The sequence below is a fragment of the Clytia hemisphaerica genome, unplaced genomic scaffold, assembly GCF_902728285.1.
Source record: "Clytia hemisphaerica strain Z4C2 unplaced genomic scaffold, Clytia hemisphaerica genome assembly, whole genome shotgun sequence".
NCBI classification, from domain to species: domain Eukaryota; kingdom Metazoa; phylum Cnidaria; class Hydrozoa; order Leptothecata; family Clytiidae; genus Clytia; species Clytia hemisphaerica.
The window spans coordinates 828297-850074 of NW_027104551.1; the positions used below are offsets into that span (position 1 = coordinate 828297).

Genomic DNA, 21778 nt, shown 5'->3' on the forward strand with positions numbered 1-21778 from the left:
CACACAAAAATAGAGGTTTTTTCAAACAATTTTGGTGAAATTTTTGTTAACGCAAAGCCAATTTTGACAAAATCAACTATCGTTATCTACTCTTCGATACTATGGCAGCTGTTAGAAGTCGTGAAAAGTCCATCCAAGTTTATATAAATCCTCAAAAAGGCTAAGATAAAAGGTTAATCTTCTAAATTATCCACCCACCCATTATTATTATTTTTGGTTAGTTAAAAGCAAATTTATTAGAATGCATAATTTAACATTAAAATACAAATTCTATACTATATGAATAAGAGTACGCGGAGTGGTTTAAGTTGTTTTTAGACATCACAGCGACGTTCACCGATTCGGGAACAAAATTATAAATATCAGTATTACCATCATGGTATTTGGGCTTCGTAAAGTTCACATCTTCATATATAACAATTTATTTGATAATCATACGAGACAGGTTTAGTTCAGAATACCATTATCGGGTATGGTGCGTTTCTCAAGATTCTTTACGGTTGTCAGACAGACATATTTTGATAGCATGTTTAGTGACGATGTGTGTCATAGGAACGATTGCAGGGGTTCAGGAAGAATTTAGAACGTGGTACTGGGCCACAAACAGCTCGTTCACCCTCATTTACTGTTTACCGTTACGGAAAGGGAGGAAATCTTCCTTCATGAGGCAAAGAAAGCGTCCAACTCATTTTCAGGAGTGCTAGTCTTCTTTTTGCTAGATTTTTTCTTCTTAGTAGACGTTTCTGTGTTTCCATCAGCACCCTCCACCTTCTTGCTCTTCTTCGTTTTACTTTTTGTTGGAGTAGGTTCTCCTCCTCCTTCGCCGTTTTCTTCTACTTTCACTTTCGTTTTCTTCTTCTTTTTCTTTTCTGTTGCTGTAACAGGATCCGAAGGCTAGAAAAAATTGAAATTATTGGAATTCACATTTCAAAGATGGTTTCAGTAAAAGTAGCTATGGTAGCTGGCTTACCATTTACTCTAAAAAGAACACTATCACCAAAGAGGAATGTCCAATTGAGATTGAAGTTGTTTATATTTGACAATTGAAGGTATTTTTAAGAGGCTTTTCTATAATGACTGCCAAATGTTTTTGCGAAAATGTCATATTAAAAAGATCAGAAATACGGATTCATCTAACAAAATCCAAAGATAACTAAATATTACGGTCATGTCAGCAGTAACTGAGGTTTTCTTCTTCTTTTTCTTCTTTGGTTTTTCACTGTCTGTTGACTTGGTTGATGGTTCTGTGAAAAAAGAGTGAGGTGTGAGGTATAAACATACAATCAAGTCGATATATTAGTTTTCCCTCCGTCAAAGGATAACTATTTTAAAGGTCAAAGTTTCGTAGACAAAAGTTCCGCAGGCAAAAGTTTCGTAGACAAAAGTTTCGCAGGCAAAGACTTTATGAAATTATGGCCTCCTTTCGAAAACTTTCCTGATAAATATTATGTAAGCATGCAGTAAAAATGTATTCTATAAAGGAAAACCTTTTTCTTGGACAGGAGTTGGTAGAGTTTTGGACATTTGATCGGTCATAAACATCTCCAAATCATCTACGTTGAAATTGATCGAATTATCTTGTGTTTTGGTGGTGCCGTTTTCAATGGGTGTCGTTGAGCTGTCTGGAACACTAAAATACGACAAAATATCTCAAAAATAATTATAAATCTAAATTTTCACTTAAGTATAGCGACTATACTCAGCCAAAAAAGAAATTTCGATTACTCATTTTTTTATTACCAGACGTTGCAGTGGATACTAAAAAAAGTGCTCAGAGCCACAAACCAATAATATCAACATCACTAGAACAATCAAAATTATAAAGTAGTTTGATCCGTTGACTTACATATCGTCAGCAATCACCTGAAAAAGAAAAGAGAAGAGAAAAATCTCATTGGAGAATCTTGCTTGTGCTACTTTTCCCCGATAATCTTGAAAATTGCACTGAATTTCTACTGACCGTTAAAAAACATTGTCATAATTTCAAACAAATTTAGATTTTATTATAAGTACAGTGCCGTAGGAAGCATTTCCATATTGGGGGGGGGGGGGCTGAAGTTTAGTGACACCGCGAGGGCCAAGGAGGGGGGGGGGGGAATTTTGAAAATTTGTGCTCTGGATTGTTTGAAAATGCACTCAATTGTGACAATTATGCCAAATTAAAAAAGAAAAACTTTGTATTTTGCAAAATAACCATTTTTGAAAAAATTATTGGGGGGGGGGCATAGCCCCCCCTTGCCCCCCCCCCCCACCCCCCCAGTTGCTACTGAAGTAAGTAAGGGCAAAGTTTACTCACAACAGGCGTCGGCTGATCCTCAACATCATCATCATCATCATCACTGCTACTGTGGTTCATCCAACTCTCGTCCACGTCCACATCTCCTGCTATCACGAACGAATTAGCCTCAGTTCCATCATCCTCATCGCTCTCATCAACATCTGCTGGAACAGAGGGTACAACTACAGCCTTTTCAACTTTTGTTGTCGATGGTCTAGAGGCAGAACTCAAATCTGGTGTTTCGGGTGGCGTGCTAATAACAGGTTGAACTACCATATCTACATTATCTTGTCCTTCAGTTTTATCATCTTCTACATCGCTATCCAGCGTCGCGTAGTCTTTATCGTTCAAATCGAGTTCTTTGGTGCTCACTACAACTTCTTGTTCAAGAGTCTTTTGTATTGCTTCTTCTTCTCTTCTCTGCTTTTCTAACTTCTTTTTATTCTTAATTTGTTCCATGATCGATGAACTTCCGTTTTCTTCCCCACTTATTTTCTTCACTTTCACTTTCGATTTCGCTTCTTCTTCTTCGTCGCTTGAGAAATCTTCAAAATCGTCCTCACTCTCGTCGTTGATTGGTTGAATACCTTGGTCGTCAACTGGGGCGACGCCGTTATTACTCGGCCTCTCAGCGTCGGAGTCAGAGTCACCGAAATCTTCGTAAGCAGCAACCATAGGATTCCCTCCATCATTATCATCATCACTAACATGAAAAAAATTGAGAGGATAAAAGAAGAGACAAACGGAACAAAAAGACCTTCCTATTTTACGTCCCAAGATATTGGGTCGCCATTACCAGAATTAAATGTTGTAAAAATTCTATCGATTAGAATATAATGCAATGCAACAACTTTAGACATTTGAAGTCAATTCTACCCGATAAATTCTATGTCCGTCTCCTCACGCTTTGAGGGTTAGGAATATCTTAACAGTTTCAAATTTTTGTATCTGTCGCTTTATAGACATGAGATTATTCCTGTAATTTTATAATCCGATGAATACATGACAATGTGAACAATAGTGAACAAAATTTGATTGGCTATTATCGTTATCAAGTGCAATTTGATGCAATTTTGAAGGTGTGAAATTCAAATTCATAGTCCAAACTATGCGCTATTGATTTCACCGTTAACATATAAAAGAAGAAATGATAGCCTTTTTAGAGCTGATCATCCCCACGGAGTTGCAATTGTGTCCCGTACATCAGGGGTGCAATTCACAGTGAATGAATATTTAAAATGAAAACTAAACTGAATCTCTTGCGCGGTTTTCAGATTTATTACGAAAAAAAGAATTGAATGCTCTAACTTTGATTTAAGATTTAATGAAATTATAAATATTTTCATATCTACCATCAAACATCAATACAGATCATTGACAAGTAAAAACTAAAAAAGAAGTTGAAAAGTTGAGAAAAAAGTCACAGAAGAAAAAAAATTCAGCACAGAGAACATAAAAAAGCAACATAGTTCAATTCAAAACATCACGATGCTCAACGAAAGAAACATTTATCTCATTTCGTTGTTACTTCTGCTATCAGTTACGGAAAATGTCAAAGGGAAGCAGTTCAATCTAGTGGCTCGAAACAAGAGACCTGTTGAACAACCTTACAAAAGTATCAAGGTCCCAAACCAAAAGTGTTTCAGCAAATGTCACTACGACCAAAAATGTCTTGCGATGCTGATGGAGAAAATTTCTGACTTAGTGGAATTTGATTGTTTTATAACCAAACTATCCACTATTTGACACTCGTGGAAAATGCACTTGAATCTGTTTTTCATTCAGTTACATTTCCGATTTTCAGAGATTGCATGGATCATTATATAGCAGGAGCTAGAGCAACAGGTTTGAAGTTTGTTTTTCCTTTTCTTCTCAAACTGTAAGTGCAAGTGCATCATAATATGTTCACGATAGCCCGGCTACTGTCACCTGTCATCTGTCATCAAAGTTAATTTTCATCCAAGGATTTATATATTTGAAAATCACAATTTGAAAATCTATAGGAAGAAAAAGCTGAACAAAATCTTAACCTTACATGCGATAGCTTCCTGGGCGTATAAGTCCTTTCAAGGTAAATTCAAAAAATTACAATTTCTGCCGAAAGCGGTCTTCAACAATAAGATTTATTGAACGTAGTATTTTTGTTTACATTTTCAAATATATTACCTCGTATGCTTTATGTAAGCCAAAACCAATAACAGTGCTCAACGTTAATGATAACAGAGCTTTATACTAGTTATAATTACCTCATATTGCTCTTAAAATATTTATTTCCAGATAATAAGTTTCATAACTGTGTGCATTTGAGTATTTTTTCAAAATACTGATATTTTTCTATAGGCGTGTATAAAATCACTTTGCCAAGTGGACCAAAAGAAGTCCGCTGTAACATGGAGATCGACGGAGGAGGCTGGCTGGTCTTTTTACGTCGCTTTGATGGCTCCGTTGATTTCTATGACCGTGATTGGGACGATTATAAAAACGGTTTCGGATCAGCCTCAACTGAAATGTGGCTTGGAAACGAGCATCTCCACTCTCTCACCACGTGGCGCCAACATGAAGTTTATATCCATGCGGGCCGATTTCCACCCAACCAAGATGAAGTCAAATTTTCTAAATACGACATCTTCAAGGTCGAAAGTGAGTCGGATAATTACCAATTAAAAGGTGGGACTTTAATCGATGGGATTCATTCGTTGGAATCGAATTTTAATGAATACTTCAGTACGAGGGAGAAGGACAATGATAGTTGTTTTTCGAATGGAAATGAGTGTCGTTGAGCACATGAAAATCACAAGCGTGGAGGCTTTTGGTACAGCACATGTGGAGCTTTTTACCCCACAGGGTTGTATGTTGGTGCCGAAGAAACTTATCTCAGGACAGGAAATTGATACTCAATCGCTCCGATAAACGGTATATTGAAACGATAGGCTAGAACAAAAAAATACAAAACTACTTTAGAAAAATGTACAAAACTATAGAAAATCTCTAATCCCAGGTACTGTAGAACAGAAAAAAGGCACTCAAAGAAACAAATGAACTAAACTGAAATCTAACATATTAATGCTAAACAAATAAAATATACTTACTAAATTAACAATGTTTTGGGGCTAGAAGCCGTCAGCAGTCACATTCAAGTGTCAAAAATACCAAAAACGTTTGTGAACTATATCACTTCATCATTCATCATCTCTCTTACAGTATTCAGATGTGAATGAATGATTTCTACTGACAACTTCTAGTTTTTATATTAATTACTAGATAATTACCGTATGTACAAATTAATTACTTTAATAAAGGAAAATGCGTAAAATAAACGGAACGTAATTCTCAAGACAAAATGAATGACACAAAAACAAAGGAAACCAAGAGCAACAGAAAACGAGACAAAAGAGACACGAAACAAAAAGACCAAAAGATGACGTAAACCAAGCACGAGAGCAGCCAGGTTTCGCTGCCGTGCCTCGGCAGTTACATCTGGCTCCCCTCAAGATGGTTTACACATCTTGACAAAAATGCACTCAAAAAAATTTTTTTTTTTTTTTTTTTTGATAAATACTAAAATAAAGTTAGGCTCCTCGTCGGGGAATTCCATAACCATTGACCATTCATTTAACTTTCAAACCAAATTTCAGTATCAAGTTTATTCAGTACATTCACTTGATTTCAAAATTTTGACATCATTTTCAACAAGAAGAACAAGTTTATTTGTGGGTCTATCATATGTATTTGACCCTTGTTTGATTTGAACAGATCTAACGTGACCATCTTGACTCTTGTGTAATTTTTGAACAAGAACGAGTTTCCAACAGTTTCTGTTGGTGTCCTCTTTCATAAGAACTACATCACCAATTGTTAGATCTCGTCTGGCATTGCACCATTTTGATCGAGCTTGTAAATTTGTTAGATACTCTTTACGCCACCTGGACCAAAATTCGTTTGCGATGTGTTGTACGCGTCTCCATCGTCGTCTGCAGAACACGTCTTCTTTGACAAAGTGACCAGGAGGAGGCATTACCACGCTGGATTTCATCGTCAAGATGTTGGATGGTGATATCGGCGTTAGACTAGTTGGATCGTTGATACATTCAACTGTCAGCGGGCGTGAATTGATTGTAGCTTCGACTTCTACCAACAGTGTACGGAATGATTCGTCATTGAGTGATTCACCATGTGTCATCATCAGTGAAGATAGAATTGCTCGTGTTGTTCTGATCATCCTCTCCCACACACCCCCGTGATTGCTTGCTGTAGGTGTGTTGTGCTTCCAAGAGATGAAGTCAGCACCTAAACTCAAAAGAAAATTAGTAATGGCTTGTTCATCCATCTCTTGAAGAGCCTTGGCAAGCTCATTCCTTGCACCAACGAAATTGGTGCCGTTGTCGCATCGTAGTAGACGGATGTTGCCTCTTCTGCCGATGAATCGTCTCAAGCATTGGATGAACGAGTCTGTATCCATCGTGGATACACACTCAAGATGAACTGCACGACTGCTCATACACGTGAAGATGATACCGTATCGTTTGAGAAGACTTCGTCGTTCTTTGATCATAAACGGACCGAATAAGTCCGTTCCAACGTAGGTGAAAGGTGCTGTTTCAGTCGTTCGATCCTCTGGAAGATCGGCCATTTTCTGAGTTGACGGAGCTCCACGGAGACGACGACACGAGACACACTTCGAAATTATGTGTCGCACTAACGAGTTGCCGTTGATAACCCAAAAACCTTGATCTCTCAATCGACTTAATGTTGCATTTCTTCCTCCGTGTTGCATCTGTTGATGGGCTGCTCGAACGATCATCTTGGTGACGTTTGATTCCTTTGGTAGGATGATTGGGTGTTTGAGTTCCTCTGGTACGTTCGAGTGAGATATCCTTCCCCCGACACGAATCAAGCTGTTTGAGTCGAGAAAGGGCGAAAGTCGCCATAGTGATCCATGTCGTTTGATGGGTTTCTTTGTCATTAGGTTGTTGATGTCATTGGCGAAAGCTCTCCTTTGAATCGATTGGAAAATGACCGTTTCTGCACTTTGAATGATCAAAACGTCGAGTTTTCGGCGATACCTAACCAACCATTGAAGCATTCGAGCGATGACTCTTTTCATCTTGATCCAACTACTGATTCGGATTTCCAAGATGGCGATTGCGTCGTAAGTTACCTTGATTGTGTTGACTTTGACGTGTTTTACTTCTCGATCGTCTTCACCGATTGACAACTTCTTGGGTTGAGTTGGCCATTTCGATTCGTCACGATAAAGGAATACTGGTCCCTTTAGCCAACGTTGATTCTTGTTAGTGGTCGATAGGTTGAGACCACGCGATGTATCATCAGCTGGATTTTCTTTCGATGGTACGTACTTCCATTGATCGATTGTGGTGTGTTCACGAATGAATTGAACACGGTTGGTTACGTATAGATGGAATCGTTTGACTTCGTTCAGTAGATAACTCAAAACGACTTGAGAATCTGTCCAATAGTGGTTCTTGTCGATTTCCAAATCAAGCTCGTTGTTGAGTGACAAGGATACCTTGACTGATATAACTCCGGCTGTCAATTCGAGACGTGGGATAGTTGGTCGCTTTCTTGGTGCTACTCTTGATTTTGAAATGACGAGCTTGCAGATGATTTCGTCTTGGCTGCTTTTAAAACGAAGGTAGGATACTTGACCGTAAGCGTCTGCAGACGCATCAGAAAAGTGATGAAGCGAAGTTGATACAACGTCTTTGAATTCCTTGGGACGAAAGCATCGGTCGATTTGAAGTTGTTCAAGCATTACGAGTTCCTTCCTCCATTTGATCCATCTTGATGATTGATCGGAGCTTAACGGTTCATCCCATCCACATCGTTCGGAACAGATGAGTTGGAGAAGCTTTTTGCCTTCGAGAAGATATGGCGATGCAAGTCCTAATGGATCGTAAACAGAGCTGATGGACGATAACAACCCTCTTCGTGTCAGTGGTTTCTCATTGGTTGAAAGCTGGTAGGTAAAGATATCGTTCTCTGGACACCATTTCATTCCTAACGCACGATCGGATGGAAGTTGTGTACGAGACATATCGAGGTCTTTCAGGGATTTGGCTTTTTCTTGGTCTGGAATGGTTGCAAGGAATTCTCGTTCGTTTGACATGAATTTGGTTAGTCTGAAGCCTCCCGAATGACACATTTTCGTTATGTCAGAAGTTGTTTGGATGGCGGTTGATACATTTGAATACGACTTAAGAAGATCGTCGACATAGAAGTTTCGATATAACGACTTGGATGCTTCGTCACCGTACGTTTCTTTGTTGGCGTCAGCTGTCTGTCGTAACGCGTAGTTGGCACAGCTAGGTGACGATGTGGCGCCAAATAGATGAACACACATTTGGTAGTCGACGGGCTCCTTCGATAGATCGCCATCTGGCCACCAAATGAATCTAAGGTTGTCGTGAAATTCTTCTGGTACACGTACTTGGTAGAACATTGATTCGATGTCTGCCATGACTGCCACTGGATATTGTCGAAATCTTAACAGCACTCCGATGAGTTGATTGGTGAGGTCTGGTCCTTGGATCAGTTCTTGGTTGAGACAGTATCCTTGATATTTCGCTGTGCAATCGAATACGACGCGGATTTTGTCTGGTTTGCGCGGGTGGTATACGCCATGGTGAGGGATGTACCACGTCTTGTTTGGTGTTGGTGAATTTGAAGCAAGTTTGACGTAGCCTTTTTCGATGTTTGTTTGCATAAAGGCTTTGTAGTCGTTGAACATTCGATCGTTCTTTAGAAGTCGCTGTTTTAACCATGCTGCTCGTTGAAGACATTGCGATCGATTGTTGGGTATTATCTTGTGTGGATCTCTCAGTGGAAGTGGTAAGTAGTAGTGTCCATCCTTGTATTTGATGTCCTTCATGATTTCGAGAAAGCGTTTGTCGTCTTGAGACAGGGATATAAGCTGGCTGGATTCGTGGAAGTCTAAGGTGGATGCCTTGATGATCATTTCCTTTAACGACAAATCTTTAAATGACTTTCTGACTTGAAAGTATTGATCGGTTCGATCTTGAACTTGAATTCGATGACAAGACGTGCTTGATGAATTTGACTTGACTTGACCAGTGATGCACCAACCAAGTCGTGATCTGAAAGCAAATGGACCATTGTCTCGACTATGAACGATTTCCATTGGTTCAAGAGCTTTGGGACAGTTTGACCCAATGAGTAAGCCAACTTTTCCTCTGATTTTAGGTAAGTGATTGGCGATTTGGTTGAGGTAAGGCCATGGTTGTAGCTGAGCGGGTGTAGGAATATCAGCCTCGTCTGAAGGTAGTGTTGATCGGCTGTACACTTTCGGAAGCTTGATTGATAAGGGTATAGGTTGATCAATGGCACAAACGCAGAGACCATTGATTATAGAGCTTCTCTCTGTTGTGGTTCCAGATACAGTGTTGATTTCAAGGTTAGTATCGGTGGATGGCGCATCTAGGTTGGAAAGGACGTCGTCGGTTACGAAGGTAGCTTGTGAGCCGTTGTCAAGTAAAGCAAGTGTTTCGACGTAGATGTTTGGATTGCTGGTATGATGGACCTTCACTGCAACGATGCAAAGGGTAGCTACACCTTGACACACCTGTCGAACAAGTGGTCAGTGTCGTGGTCGTAGTTTCTGAAGTTGATGATGGATCGTAGTTGGCTGGGGGGTTGGTTGCTGGTTGGGTAGTTGTGTGTTGTTGGTTGGTAGCTTGTTCATGAAGATTTATGTTTCTTTGGCAGACCTGGACACGTGAGAATCTTGTATGACAAGCTGGTTCTTTTCTAGACGCAGTGAGTTGACACTTCTCAAGATCGTGTATGACTTCTTGCAGCATAAGCATTTTTCTCGTCAACACCGTGTTGAAATTCTTCGAAGGTGTGGTCGGTTTGTTTGAAGGTTTCAACTTCTTGATTTGTCTTCGAAATAACACAACTTGTGTGCTCTCGTTTGTTTGACATCTGTTGCTGGTTCAACATCTCATTGATTGCTCCTCTCGAGAAGAAAGGATCACTCATGACTACCGTTTCTTCTGATACAAAGCTGATAAAATCTTCCAGCTCTGCCTCTTTATCTTGCCTTCTGGACTGATAGACTTTTCTGTTCCATCTCTCTTGTAGGAATGGTGGCATCTTGCTTTGAAGTAGTTGAATCAGTTCTAAGTTGCACTGACTGCTTCTTGCCAATTGCTCGCATCGAAGCTTGATACTTGATCAAATAGTTTTCGAATCTGTCGAATGCTTGTGTGTCATTAGCCTTTAGCTTTGGCCATAACACTAACTGTTTTCTGTATTCACTTGCTATCGTATGTGGACTGCCATACTTCTTCTTCAATAACTCCTTTGCTTGTTGATAACAATCTTTGTCGTCTAGGTAAACACACGACTTGACCAACTCATGAGGTTCGCCTGTGGTGCAATCAATCAGCCTGGTTAACTTGCCTCGTTCGTCTGGAACGTTTTCGTCAACTGCTTGAGTAAAATTCGCTATGAAGTATGGAAAATCGACTGGATTTCCATTAAAAGAGTCAATTTTAACTGCAGGTGCTCTGGCTAGTTTTACCAACTTTGTCATTTCCTCTGTATGACTTGCCTCTACAACTTGGAATTTGACTGATGGTCCCGCTTCTTTGACTTTGTCTTTGAAAGGCTCGTCAACTGATTTGAATCTGTGATGATGACTTTTGCTTTGATCGCTGGATTGTAAATTAACTTGATCATTATCATTAATGTTTTTAGTTGTCTTGTTGACGCTACACTTTTCGTCTGGTTGTATGGATGATTGCAACCTTTCTATGTAGTTCATAGTGTACGATTCGTCGACTGGCAGCTTATTGGTAATTTCGTCGAACTCGCTAAGCTTGCCTTCTTCATCTTGGTTTTGTTGGTAAACTGACATTCTTGCCTCAGATTTCTTAATTTCCAATTGAAGTTTCATTTTGTTGTGAGCTTCTTCAATTTCTCTAAGTTCACGATCTTTTTCTTTCTTGCTTTTGTAATAAAAATTCTTCTTCAACTTTAAGTTCAGCAATTCTAGCCATTTCTTTCAACATTAGACTAGAAGCTTTGCTCGAATGGGAACTCTTAGATGACTTGGTTTTTGATGACTTGCTAGACCTTGATGATTTGGTTGATTTTTTTGCTGCTGCTGAATTACATATAGATGGTGTTGGATTCGCAGGCTTGCTTTCATTTGTAGATGGTAATTTGTTTGTGGATTTCTCGCCTTCAGTGGATTGGATGACTATGTGATGCGCATCAACTCCTTTTACCCAATGTTCGAATTTGGCCTTATGCTTGCCAAGATCCTTTTCGACTCTTTCCAACTTGCTTTCGCTTACTTTGGAATCATCGAATTCGAGAAGATTTTCACTTTCTTCATGGATACTGAGGAGTTCACTGTATACTTTGTCGAGTTCACGACCTTGGTCCAATCCCTCAGACACATTTCCACCTTGAGATATTAACTCATCGATACTGTGCATAACTTTATACATTTTCCTGATGGTATTATCTCGCCTTGATTTGAGCTCGTTGCTCTTGAGTTCATTCTCTTTAAACTCCTTCATTCTTGTGGTATATTTTCGGACACGACTTTCTGACATTGTACTGGCCTTCCCCGTTATTGTTAATTTACTGTTGGTGCCGAAGAAACTTATCTCAGGACAGGAAATTGATACTCAATCGCTCCGATAAACGGTATATTGAAACGATAGGCTAGAACAAAAAAATACAAAACTACTTTAGAAAAATGTACAAAACTATAGAAAATCTCTAATCCCAGGTACTGTAGAACAGAAAAAAGGCACTCAAAGAAACAAATGAACTAAACTGAAATCTAACATATTAATGCTAAACAAATAAAATATACTTACTAAATTAACAATGTTTTGGGGCTAGAAGCCGTCAGCAGTCACATTCAAGTGTCAAAAATACCAAAAACGTTTGTGAACTATATCACTTCATCATTCATCATCTCTCTTACAGTATACAGATGTGAATGAATGATTTCTACTGACAACTTCTAGTTTTTATATTAATTACTAGATAATTACCGTATGTACAAATTAATTACTTTAATAAAGGAAAATGCGTAAAATAAACGGAACGTAATTCTCAAGACAAAATGAATGACACAAAAACAAAGGAAACCAAGAGCAACAGAAAACGAGACAAAAGAGACACGAAACAAAAAGACCAAAAGATGACGTAAACCAAGCACGAGAGCAGCCAGGTTTCGCTGCCGTGCCTCGGCAGTTACATTGTACATTCATCAAGAAACAGTATCTGTATATAAGAAAGGGATTTTCTGGGGTGATCCTTGGCTTAATCAACATAAATCTTTAAAATGGGTTGAAATGATGATTCGACGAGTTGAAAAATAAAACCCCTGCAAATCTTTTCATTCAGAAACAAAGAAAAAACAATCGAAGTCTGCTGTGTTCTATACAACACTCCAGACTATATTCTAAGTATGAGGAACTTATAACTCGATCATCTTGACAAATAGTAAATCTGAACCAGTGAAAATTGTTGTGAAGACGAGATGATAAAGAGAGGTCAGTTGTAAGTCCAACAGAAATACTATTGTTTGGATATCCAAAATGTTACGGAACATGACTGGCGTATTTTTAAAAACTATCATACCTTATTGGTATTAAATTTCGCGGGTTACAAAATTTCGCGGGTACTTAGTTACACTTAGTTACTATTTTTGTCACTAGTTTTGTTACTATTTTCGGTATGTTTACACCCAATACGTTGTGTTTCAAGCGAAATCAGTCATTTTCTTGCTTTATTCCCACTTTTTGAAAATGTCCAATTTAGTGAATCGCGAAATTTAATACACGCGAAAATTTCAAAAAACTGGCAATTGCGAAATTTAATACACGCGAAACACGTTTCCTCGAAATTTAATACCAATAAGGTATTCGAGGAATCAATACTTTCCTTTAATGCTTATTTCTCTGTAGAATAATGCACATTTGCTTATTTTTAGCATTAATATTTGTAGCAATTTTCGGTCAAAACTATGAGGTGTCTGGATGTGAAATGAAATATAAGTGCACTTAGCAATTTTATACAGTTGACGCTCTCTAATTCGATTTTCAAGGGGGATTGGATTTTCATCGAATAAGGGAGCGTTTCGATTAGTAGAGCGTCGTTTACGAGAGTTTCTTGTTGCTGTTACTTTCAATATTATCGAATAATGGATTGTATCGAATAGTAGAATGTCGAATTAGAGAGCGTCAAATAAAGTTATAAGAGCATCTTAAACTTTTGTCGCACATATGACAATTACTTTTTGGTTTTATTAGAAAGTAGAATAATTGACATAGAAATATAAAAGATGCCACCAACCTGTCAAGTTTTTTTGGCTTCCTATTTACTTGTTTTGAAGTATTGTTAGTGGAAGCGGTAGCAGTGTCCAAGAAACCGTGATCAAGCTCACCAGGATTGAAATCTTCAACCGGAACAACATTTAAATCTGAGATGTCCAACGTTGGTTCTTCTAAAGGAGGAAAGAAAGCAAATGTTGACATCTATGAAAGGAAAAGGTCTGTTAAGAAAAACCATATGAAAAGCAAGAGACATTTACATACCAAATTAAGGTGGTGGCTATCGTTGATACAGATAGGGTATACTCTGTCCTGCTTGCTCGAAAGTATCCAAAAAATTGGTGAATTAAGTTAGAAATTATGAGAATTAAGGAGTGTAGCACTCTTTTCCTTTCATTTCAGTAATTTCCAAAAATCAACATCTTTAATAGTGGTTGGATTAGTTGAAATATCTCGAATATGAATTTATGCATATCTCGAAATCTTTTTGAAAAAAGACGAGGGTTCACAGTATAATGGAGACTTGATGAATATAAAGATTTCAATACCTAACAGGAATTACTGACCGAAATTTATGAAATTTACCAACCATGTAATCAAAGGTCTAAAAAGCCCTTAGAATGATCCGCAAAAAGCAAGGGTTAATCTCAGTTTACAGTTCCTTGAAAAACATATAAAGAAAAGGGCCAACTCAAAAGTAAAAACTCTCGCTAATTCAAGCTTTTATTATTCGAACCTTTCTTTAATTCGAAGTAATTCTGAAATTCCGCCAAGGTAAAACTCTTCATTATTCGAATCTCTCTGTTATTCGAACAAATTTTCTTCCCGTTCGAGTTCAAATCGGAGAGAGTTAAATAGGTGTATAATTTTCTCAAATTGAAAGATGTACCTTTAACTGGTGCTGTCTTACTGCTAAATAATTTGGTAAATGCTTGAAACTTGCTTGTAGTTTGAGGGGTTTCTTTCGCTTGTTGTTGCTGTTCGATCAGGGCGGGTTCAGGTGCCGCAACCACTACGGGCGGTTGTGATGGTTGTTGCGGGGTGGTTGACGATGGTTGTGGCTGTTCTTTGGGTTGTAGAGGTGGCGTTTCAACGGAAGGAGTGCTTGGAGAAGAATTGTTGGTTGCGACAGTGTCAGCTATTAAAATGAGAAAACATGTATTGACATAAAATAAGTGGACACGCCACTGAAAAAATATTTCACCCTTAAAAGTAACAAAAACTAACTGTTGGTTCTGGATTGGTAGAAGTCTTTTATAGTTACTTGAAAACGTAGAAAAAACTATGAGAAATTATAATATTTATACCTTCAATGGCTTGAGGTAAAGTCACTTTATCGGTCAACATTTCTTTGAATCTAGAATAGAAACAAAAATAACTTTTTACTTGTATGGAAAACAAAATGTCTGAAGAGCCTATAGTTATTAAAACTTTTAAGGTAAAAAAATGCTCTAAGTGGTGTGGATGCTTCTCCGAAAATGGCAAAATTTGCGCAAACCTCTTTGAAAAAGAAACTATCCCTTAAACTTTCTACTTGTTTTATCTTAAATGTAATACATGAAAAAAATATGTTTGTTGAGCGCGGCAAAATGTCAGAATCACTTTATAGAGCATGTATAGATGCTACTTACAAGTCATAATTTTGTTGTTCCGATGAAGCATTGAATGAAAGCCGCTCACGAACGTCCTAAATTAAAAGTGTGAGGGATAGAAAATTGAAAACTACCTATAATGGATGAAACGACTAGCCCAACCCAAACTCTAGGCCAAATCCTGATAATAGAGCACAAACCTTAAAAGCTAGAATTAGAGAATTAGAGTGGATATTTAACCCAGTAATCTTGAATTTTTAGACAGTCTTTCGATTGTTTTCACGGGGTCCACAGCTCGGCTGTTTATGAACTGAATGGAACATTTGAAGGAGCGGAGATTTGGACAAGGAGCCGCCCCCTGACTTCAGAAGCTGACGCCTTGAACACTCGGCCACCGCTCCTTAAGGAAAAGTAAATCGAGTTCCACCAAAAGGATTGAGAAGGAAAGAAAACATACAAATTAAAAGTCATTCTTTAGAAACGCTACGTAGAGTAACTGGGTTTACTCTTAATAGATTTTTAATAAGTTTCTTACATCAATTTCCAACGTGTTAGCTTCTAGTTGTCTCATCAAAGTTTCCCTCTGAAAAATGCAAGTAAAAATGTTCATTATATTCAAAGAGAAGGATCGCAAAGATTCGCAAAGACCACTTTGGGAGGTTTTATAAAAAAATGTGTAAAGAATGGTACACCAATTGTAGATGAGATTTGACGGCCAGGGGATTCTTTTTTTTTAAGAGGGAGCACGAAAATCATCGGGGTACATATTATAGAGTAATTGATAATAAAAATAAGTAAATTCTTTAAATTGTTGAATGTTGTTTCCGAAACAGAATCGGAATTTTTTTCCGTGGAAGTGGAAGGCCGTGACAGAAAAACTTTGAAAAGTGAAAGTGGTTACCTGCAACATAAGGAACGGCATATTTAAAAAGTTGTGTACATATTGAAGTCCGAAACTGTCCTTCATCGAAGATTCTGTAAAATACACTTCGGCTGAGCCGGATGGTCTAAAAAGATGGTCAGGTTTTAGATTCTTTATTCGTGATATGCACCATTGCAATGTCTTCTGACATTACATCACGGACCTAATAGCTGATTGGTTGTAAGTGACGTAAAATCAGTCAATACGTGCGACCAATTAGTTGTTGGGTCTGTGGAAGACATTGCAATGGTGTATATCATGAACAGAAGCAGCCGGCGAAGCGATTTTTTAGAAATATGTGTTCTTATCTTCTAGGAGACCACATGTTATGACTTTTCAATTTTTTATACAAATGATGTGTTCTGGTTTCTAGGAAACCTTTATCGCATTATTTGTCTCCCTAAACTTATCACTACTTTATAGTTTGATGTGTTCTAAAATCTAGGAAAAGCAGTTCGCCAAGACAAATTTGCTAGATATTTGTTTTTCTCCACGAAATAGGTGTTCTGAAAATTTCTAGGGTTACTAGGCAACAAGATTACATCAATTTTTTCTTGATTATACCCCTGTCTCCTTAAAAGATGTGTTCTGAAGCTTTCTAGGGTTACCTAGGCAACAATAACACGTTAGATGACCTTAATTATAACCCTGTCTCGTCAGAACACATAATCGTTTCTAGAGATTTCTGGCTGATTAATTTTCGAAGACCTGATTAGAACGGATCAAAATTTCTAGCTGAAATATGCTTTCAGAACACATCGGAAAAAAAGTTCGCCTCGCCGGCTGCTTTCGCATGATCAGGATACACATCCCTGTAATATCTTCTTAAATTACGTCACTTTTACAATAGCTGATTGGTTGTAGTGATGTAACGGGTAGAAAAACCGTTGAAGTTCATATTCCTTTACACTCTAGATAGGTTGACTGCTCACAGATTTCCCGTGGAAGTGTGTCTAGTCCACCATGTTGTTTTCTAACTTACCTTGAACTTTCGAACGTTCGAATTTCAAAACATTCGAATCGCGCTGTTGACGACAGGAATTGAAGACAAGATGGCGGACTAGTCAGCTCTAAAACTGGACCTGACTGGAAACACTTAATTTATACGGGCTCGATCCAGTCAAGAAGTTAGACACTGATCTTTATTGAAAAGTTACAAAACAAAGCTGGTCATAGAATGATAGATAGAAAATGTGAATAGCATGGCTAAAACCCATTCACTTCAAAATGTGCACTCTTTCTTACTACCATATGGAAACCACTCTCAATGGATTCAGTCTAATTACATTGATATGGTTTCCACACACAAGGTAGTAAAAAAAGAGTGCATACTTGAAACGAATTTTCGAATGTTTCGTGATTTATTTACCTGTCTAAATGTTCAATGTATGCAAGAATTTCATCGGCTTCCACAACCCTGTGGTCACCCATATCTCGGAAGTTTGCCTAAAAAAAAGTAATACTATGGTATGCTGTGTTTGGCTGAGATCAACAATTATTACTAAAGTCTATCCAAATATCATTGGCAGTGGAAACAAGAATACCTGAAAAATTTTTTTGCTTGTTTTAGAGAATCAAAAGCGCTATATGCGAAATAATGCAAAAATTGAGCTTTTTTTCTTCTTATGCTACAACGTTTATTTTTACATCAGTGGTAGTTCAACCTTAGGTTAAAAAAGTTGTGAAATTTCAAGGCAAACAGAAAAAGTCCTTCGGAAGATATGACCTGAAATACCCCTTGGTAGCACTTTTCTGTGAAACATCAAATCTCCAAATTTTTACTAAAAAAACTACGGGCATAAATGAAAGCGTGAAAAAAAAATTCGCAAGGAAAGACGCAGTAGCCAAAAACCTTAAGCAGTAAGAAAGACTCATCGATGAGATAATAGCTCCAGCCCATCCTTGTCAAAGAAATTAGAAAATTGCAAAAACTGACCTGTATTTACAAGCCTACTGAACTCCAAACACTATAGAACACTGTAGATATATCAATTCAGTACATTATAATATTACAGTCAATTCGATTGACTTTAAAATATGCCAATTTTGCATTCCATCGACAAAAATTTATTGGCAAATGTGGCAAAATTTTTGAAACAAAAATGCCAAATAAAAATGATGTGGTGAATCTGGCATTCTTGACATTTTTGAGACTTACCTCCATACAAAACACTGCTCCCATGAGACCTGTGTTCTTTTCGCTTTTCGAACTCCAATCTTTGGCACTTTTGGCAAAGATTTTGAGAAATAGAAGACCTTCCAATGCTAAAGCAAAACAATGTCGATCGACAATTTGATTGGTTAAAAAATCGCCTGCCCATGTAAGCACCTCGCGCTCCACTAACGCCGACAGAAAACTGCTGACGAAGCAGTAGCGGTGTAGGATTTTGCAATAAAACTGATTTTGGATTTTGGATTTGGCAAAACTGGTAAATTTTGGTAAATTTTGATATCAATCGAATTGGCTGTTTTAAGTTGACTTACCAAAATCAGTACTGGTATATGAAGTGGGATTTTTGTTAATTCTCGTTGAACATATTGCCAAGTCCTGTAAAATACAAAAGCAAGATAACTGATTGTCTATACGAATCACACTGTAATTTTCAGCTTGATGGTTTTTAAATTGAGGTTGATGCGCTGTTTCTCAATTTCAACAATATTCAATCAAGAATTCTTTTAAACGAAACAAGCTGTTATTACTTCTTTTCTTACCATGCTTTTGTCATGTCAAGAGTCAAGAAAACTCCGTGTGTTCCCTTATATACATCAATAAATTCAGCATCAAGAGCAATCCCATCAATTGGATTACTTTCCTGTAGAAAGAAAAAAAAAAGGAAAAAGCGGAAAATACAAGCTACAGCTGAAAAAATGACAACAGCAGATCAAACTAAACATAAAATACAGAAACTCTTTTTCCGTCTCAAATGTATTCAAGACAAAAAAACAAATATAAATCTTATTTTTCAAATGGAAAACAATTCTGGAATACACTTGGGCTCTTTCATATCACAGCTTATAAAAAGGGGATGGGAAAATTATGGTGAGAGACAAATTTATTGTGTTTTTTTAAACTTACTTTCACTTCAGATTCTGTGTCGTCATTAGTAATCTTTAGTGAACCACTTGGTGTGCGTTTCTTCTTACCTAAGGGGAAAGTTAAATAAAATATTGTCTTGGTGTTGAAAATCAGAAATAACCATAACGAACACAAGATTGAGCTTTTTTATCAAATTTGAGAGGAGATACTGTGCCATCTTTAAAAAATTGCAATATCATATTTTGCTCTTCGCTTGCCTTAAATTTTAGTAACATGATTTTGCTATAGAAGTCTATAACCTGTAAAAGATTTAGCTCATTTTTTTAGCTTTTAATTTTTCTCAAAATAAGTAAAGAGGTACAAAATAAGGAAATTAAAAACCTATTTTTATACATTCGTTATTCTTAATAAAGCACTTTTATTACCTACGTCAACTTTTTATTGCACCAATTATTTCCTTTTCTAACATTTTTAGGGTTTCGATGACATAGAAATGTTGTATATTTCACAAGTGCAGTAGCACGAAATTCTGATCAGTGTACTTTTTATTTTGTTGAGGTGAAAAAATTTATCTATCATTTAATATTTTAACTTCAGTGATAATATTTCTCCCCGTTTCCTAATTCTCATAACATGCTGAAAATGAAAACAACTAGTTATCCTACTTTTATCAACAATATCCCAGACTTCAGTTTTAACAACATCGCCATTTCCTGAAAAATGAATCAAACAGAATCAAATTCAAATGCGAATAAGATAATTATTTTTAACATTACATTGACAATTTTTCTTACTGATTGAAGAAGGATTAAATTTTACCTTGATAATTCCAATTCACATTAGCAACCTATAAGCAGAAAGGAAAATGATCAAAAAAAGTCTTATAAAACTCATAGAAAGGTTCTGGTTGATAATGGCTTACTGTTTCATTCTTATTAGTCCCAAGCTTGGTACTCATCACTTGTGTAAAAAAACCGCATAGGCGTCTAAAACATGATTCTGCAAGGCACATTTAGATACGAACGTACATACCAATTTTAGTTGTTATTTTGACGAAATAATCTTTAAGGCATCTCATGGGAACACTATTCAATTCTTTCAAAACTTTAAAAGAAAACAAGGACGATTTTTCTATTGCATTTAAAATCTTCCTAAATCTCTGCAGCCTTATTTTCAAATTGAATTTTATTATACCATACTGCTTTTAACGAGGTTAAAGTCACCCATAGAGCGTTTAGCTATTGACTTCATTCTTTTTTGATAAGATTCCCAAAATATCAAACTGAAAAAGCGTCTTGGAATTTTATTTGTTATCGAGTTGTTCATCCTCAATTTACAGATAACTGAAAGAATTGCATTAAAATTTACTTTTATAGATTTTAACTAGTTAAAGTCCATACAAAGAAAAATCCCAAGACAATTTTTTAGTTCAATCTATTGGGAACAAAGTACCGAAATTATTTTTTCAAAATTCAAAAGCTATGAGTGACTTTAGCTTCTTTGAATTAGGTAATGTTGCAAATAATTTTAAGATTTTAATTAGGTGCTCAATTTTTTAAATTTAACTGACATTTTTACCATTAGAAAGAAAATATTACTGGCTTTTAGAAAGTAATAAAAGTCTGTTGTTCAAAAGATATGACCAATATTAAAGAGAATGTGTTAAGAAAGGTGCACACAGACCTTTATTGAGTGATGAGTACTAAGTTTTACTAAATTATAAAATCTTTTAAGAAAACAAGCATAAGAATGGCTTACTTGAATTTCTTGAGTTGGAATGTAATCTTCTTTGAATTTATTTCCAGAGAGACGCTGTAATAAAACTGATTTGCCAGTATTTCTGTCACCTTTTATAATCAATTTCACTGAAAAATTAAAAATAAATTATTATTCAATGTTGTAGTCAGTTTCATTGTCAAACAATTTGTTATTCAATATTTGTTCAGTATTTTAGTCAATAATTTCATTTTTACTGGAATTATGAAAAATTAACTTCAAAAAAAATTACCAGGGGATGAAAGCCAAAAAAAGGTTGCAAGGTAGGTAAAATCAATTATAACTCACTGTTGTATTGCACCCCTTTAGCATATTTGCGTTGCATGTTCTGGTCAACAGGTGCAACACCCATCGGGAAAACTGGCTTTTCATCTTGTTTCTTTGTAAACTTTCTCCAAGCATTTAACATTTTTTATAAATTTATCTTACTAGCTGGTAATTTCAAAAACTAAAAGAAATGAAGTGAAAGTTGATCAGGCATTGGTTTTACACGAATGTGCAATTATTAATGTAACCCTAATGGAAAGCCTAGGGGTGACAAATCTACAAAAAAACATATTTCATAAAAATATTTTGAATACTAGTAAGGCCTAATGCTCAGTAGGTAGAGCATTTGCCTTACAATCCAAGGGTTGGAGTTTAATCCTCAGTCACAGCAAACTCGGCAAAAGAGTAAACTGACCTACATTGGAAGTTACTGGGAGCTGAGAGTAGGTGTGGCACTCCACCTCAGCATTCAACCTCCCGGTTCTATTGCAAATAGAAAAGGGGATAGATTCCCTCACTTCTGGCTCTGCCAACAGCCAACAGATGAAAAAGGCCTAACAACAGTGC

The 21778-nt window shown here is 36.9% G+C and overlaps 4 protein-coding genes across 4 annotated transcripts; 1 reads left to right on the plus strand and 3 right to left on the minus strand.

Annotated features, from left to right (window-relative positions):
• Positions 1-660: 660 nt before the first annotated feature.
• Positions 661-1542, minus strand: LOC136822906 (uncharacterized). The gene is made up of 3 exons (XM_067079213.1): positions 1488-1542; positions 1165-1244; positions 661-894 (listed from the first exon to the last, which is right to left on the minus strand). Exons 1-3 carry the CDS (start codon positions 1540-1542, stop codon positions 661-663), a joined length of 369 nt encoding a protein of 122 aa, XP_066935314.1.
• Positions 1164-21392, minus strand: LOC136822945 (rab-like protein 6). The gene is made up of 17 exons (XM_067079246.1): positions 21233-21392; positions 20927-21033; positions 19988-20015; positions 19834-19881; positions 19208-19275; positions 18844-18944; positions 18616-18679; positions 17501-17577; positions 16111-16216; positions 15745-15792; positions 15249-15304; positions 14925-14974; positions 14507-14755; positions 13640-13790; positions 2284-2981; positions 1488-1630; positions 1164-1244 (listed from the first exon to the last, which is right to left on the minus strand). Exons 1-16 carry the CDS (start codon positions 21351-21353, stop codon positions 1554-1556), a joined length of 2049 nt encoding a protein of 682 aa, XP_066935347.1. The 5' UTR covers positions 21354-21392; the 3' UTR covers positions 1164-1244; positions 1488-1553.
• LOC136822886 (ficolin-1-like) lies at positions 3710-5058 on the plus strand. The gene is made up of 2 exons (XM_067079195.1): positions 3710-4123; positions 4619-5058. Exons 1-2 carry the CDS (start codon positions 4090-4092, stop codon positions 5056-5058), a joined length of 474 nt encoding a protein of 157 aa, XP_066935296.1. The 5' UTR covers positions 3710-4089.
• Positions 5141-10297, minus strand: LOC136822890 (uncharacterized). Its single transcript, XM_067079198.1, has 3 exons — positions 10112-10297; positions 5368-9878; positions 5141-5209 (listed from the first exon to the last, which is right to left on the minus strand). Exons 1-2 carry the CDS (start codon positions 10295-10297, stop codon positions 5922-5924), a joined length of 4143 nt encoding a protein of 1380 aa, XP_066935299.1. The 3' UTR covers positions 5141-5209; positions 5368-5921.
• Positions 21393-21778: the final 386 nt, after the last annotated feature.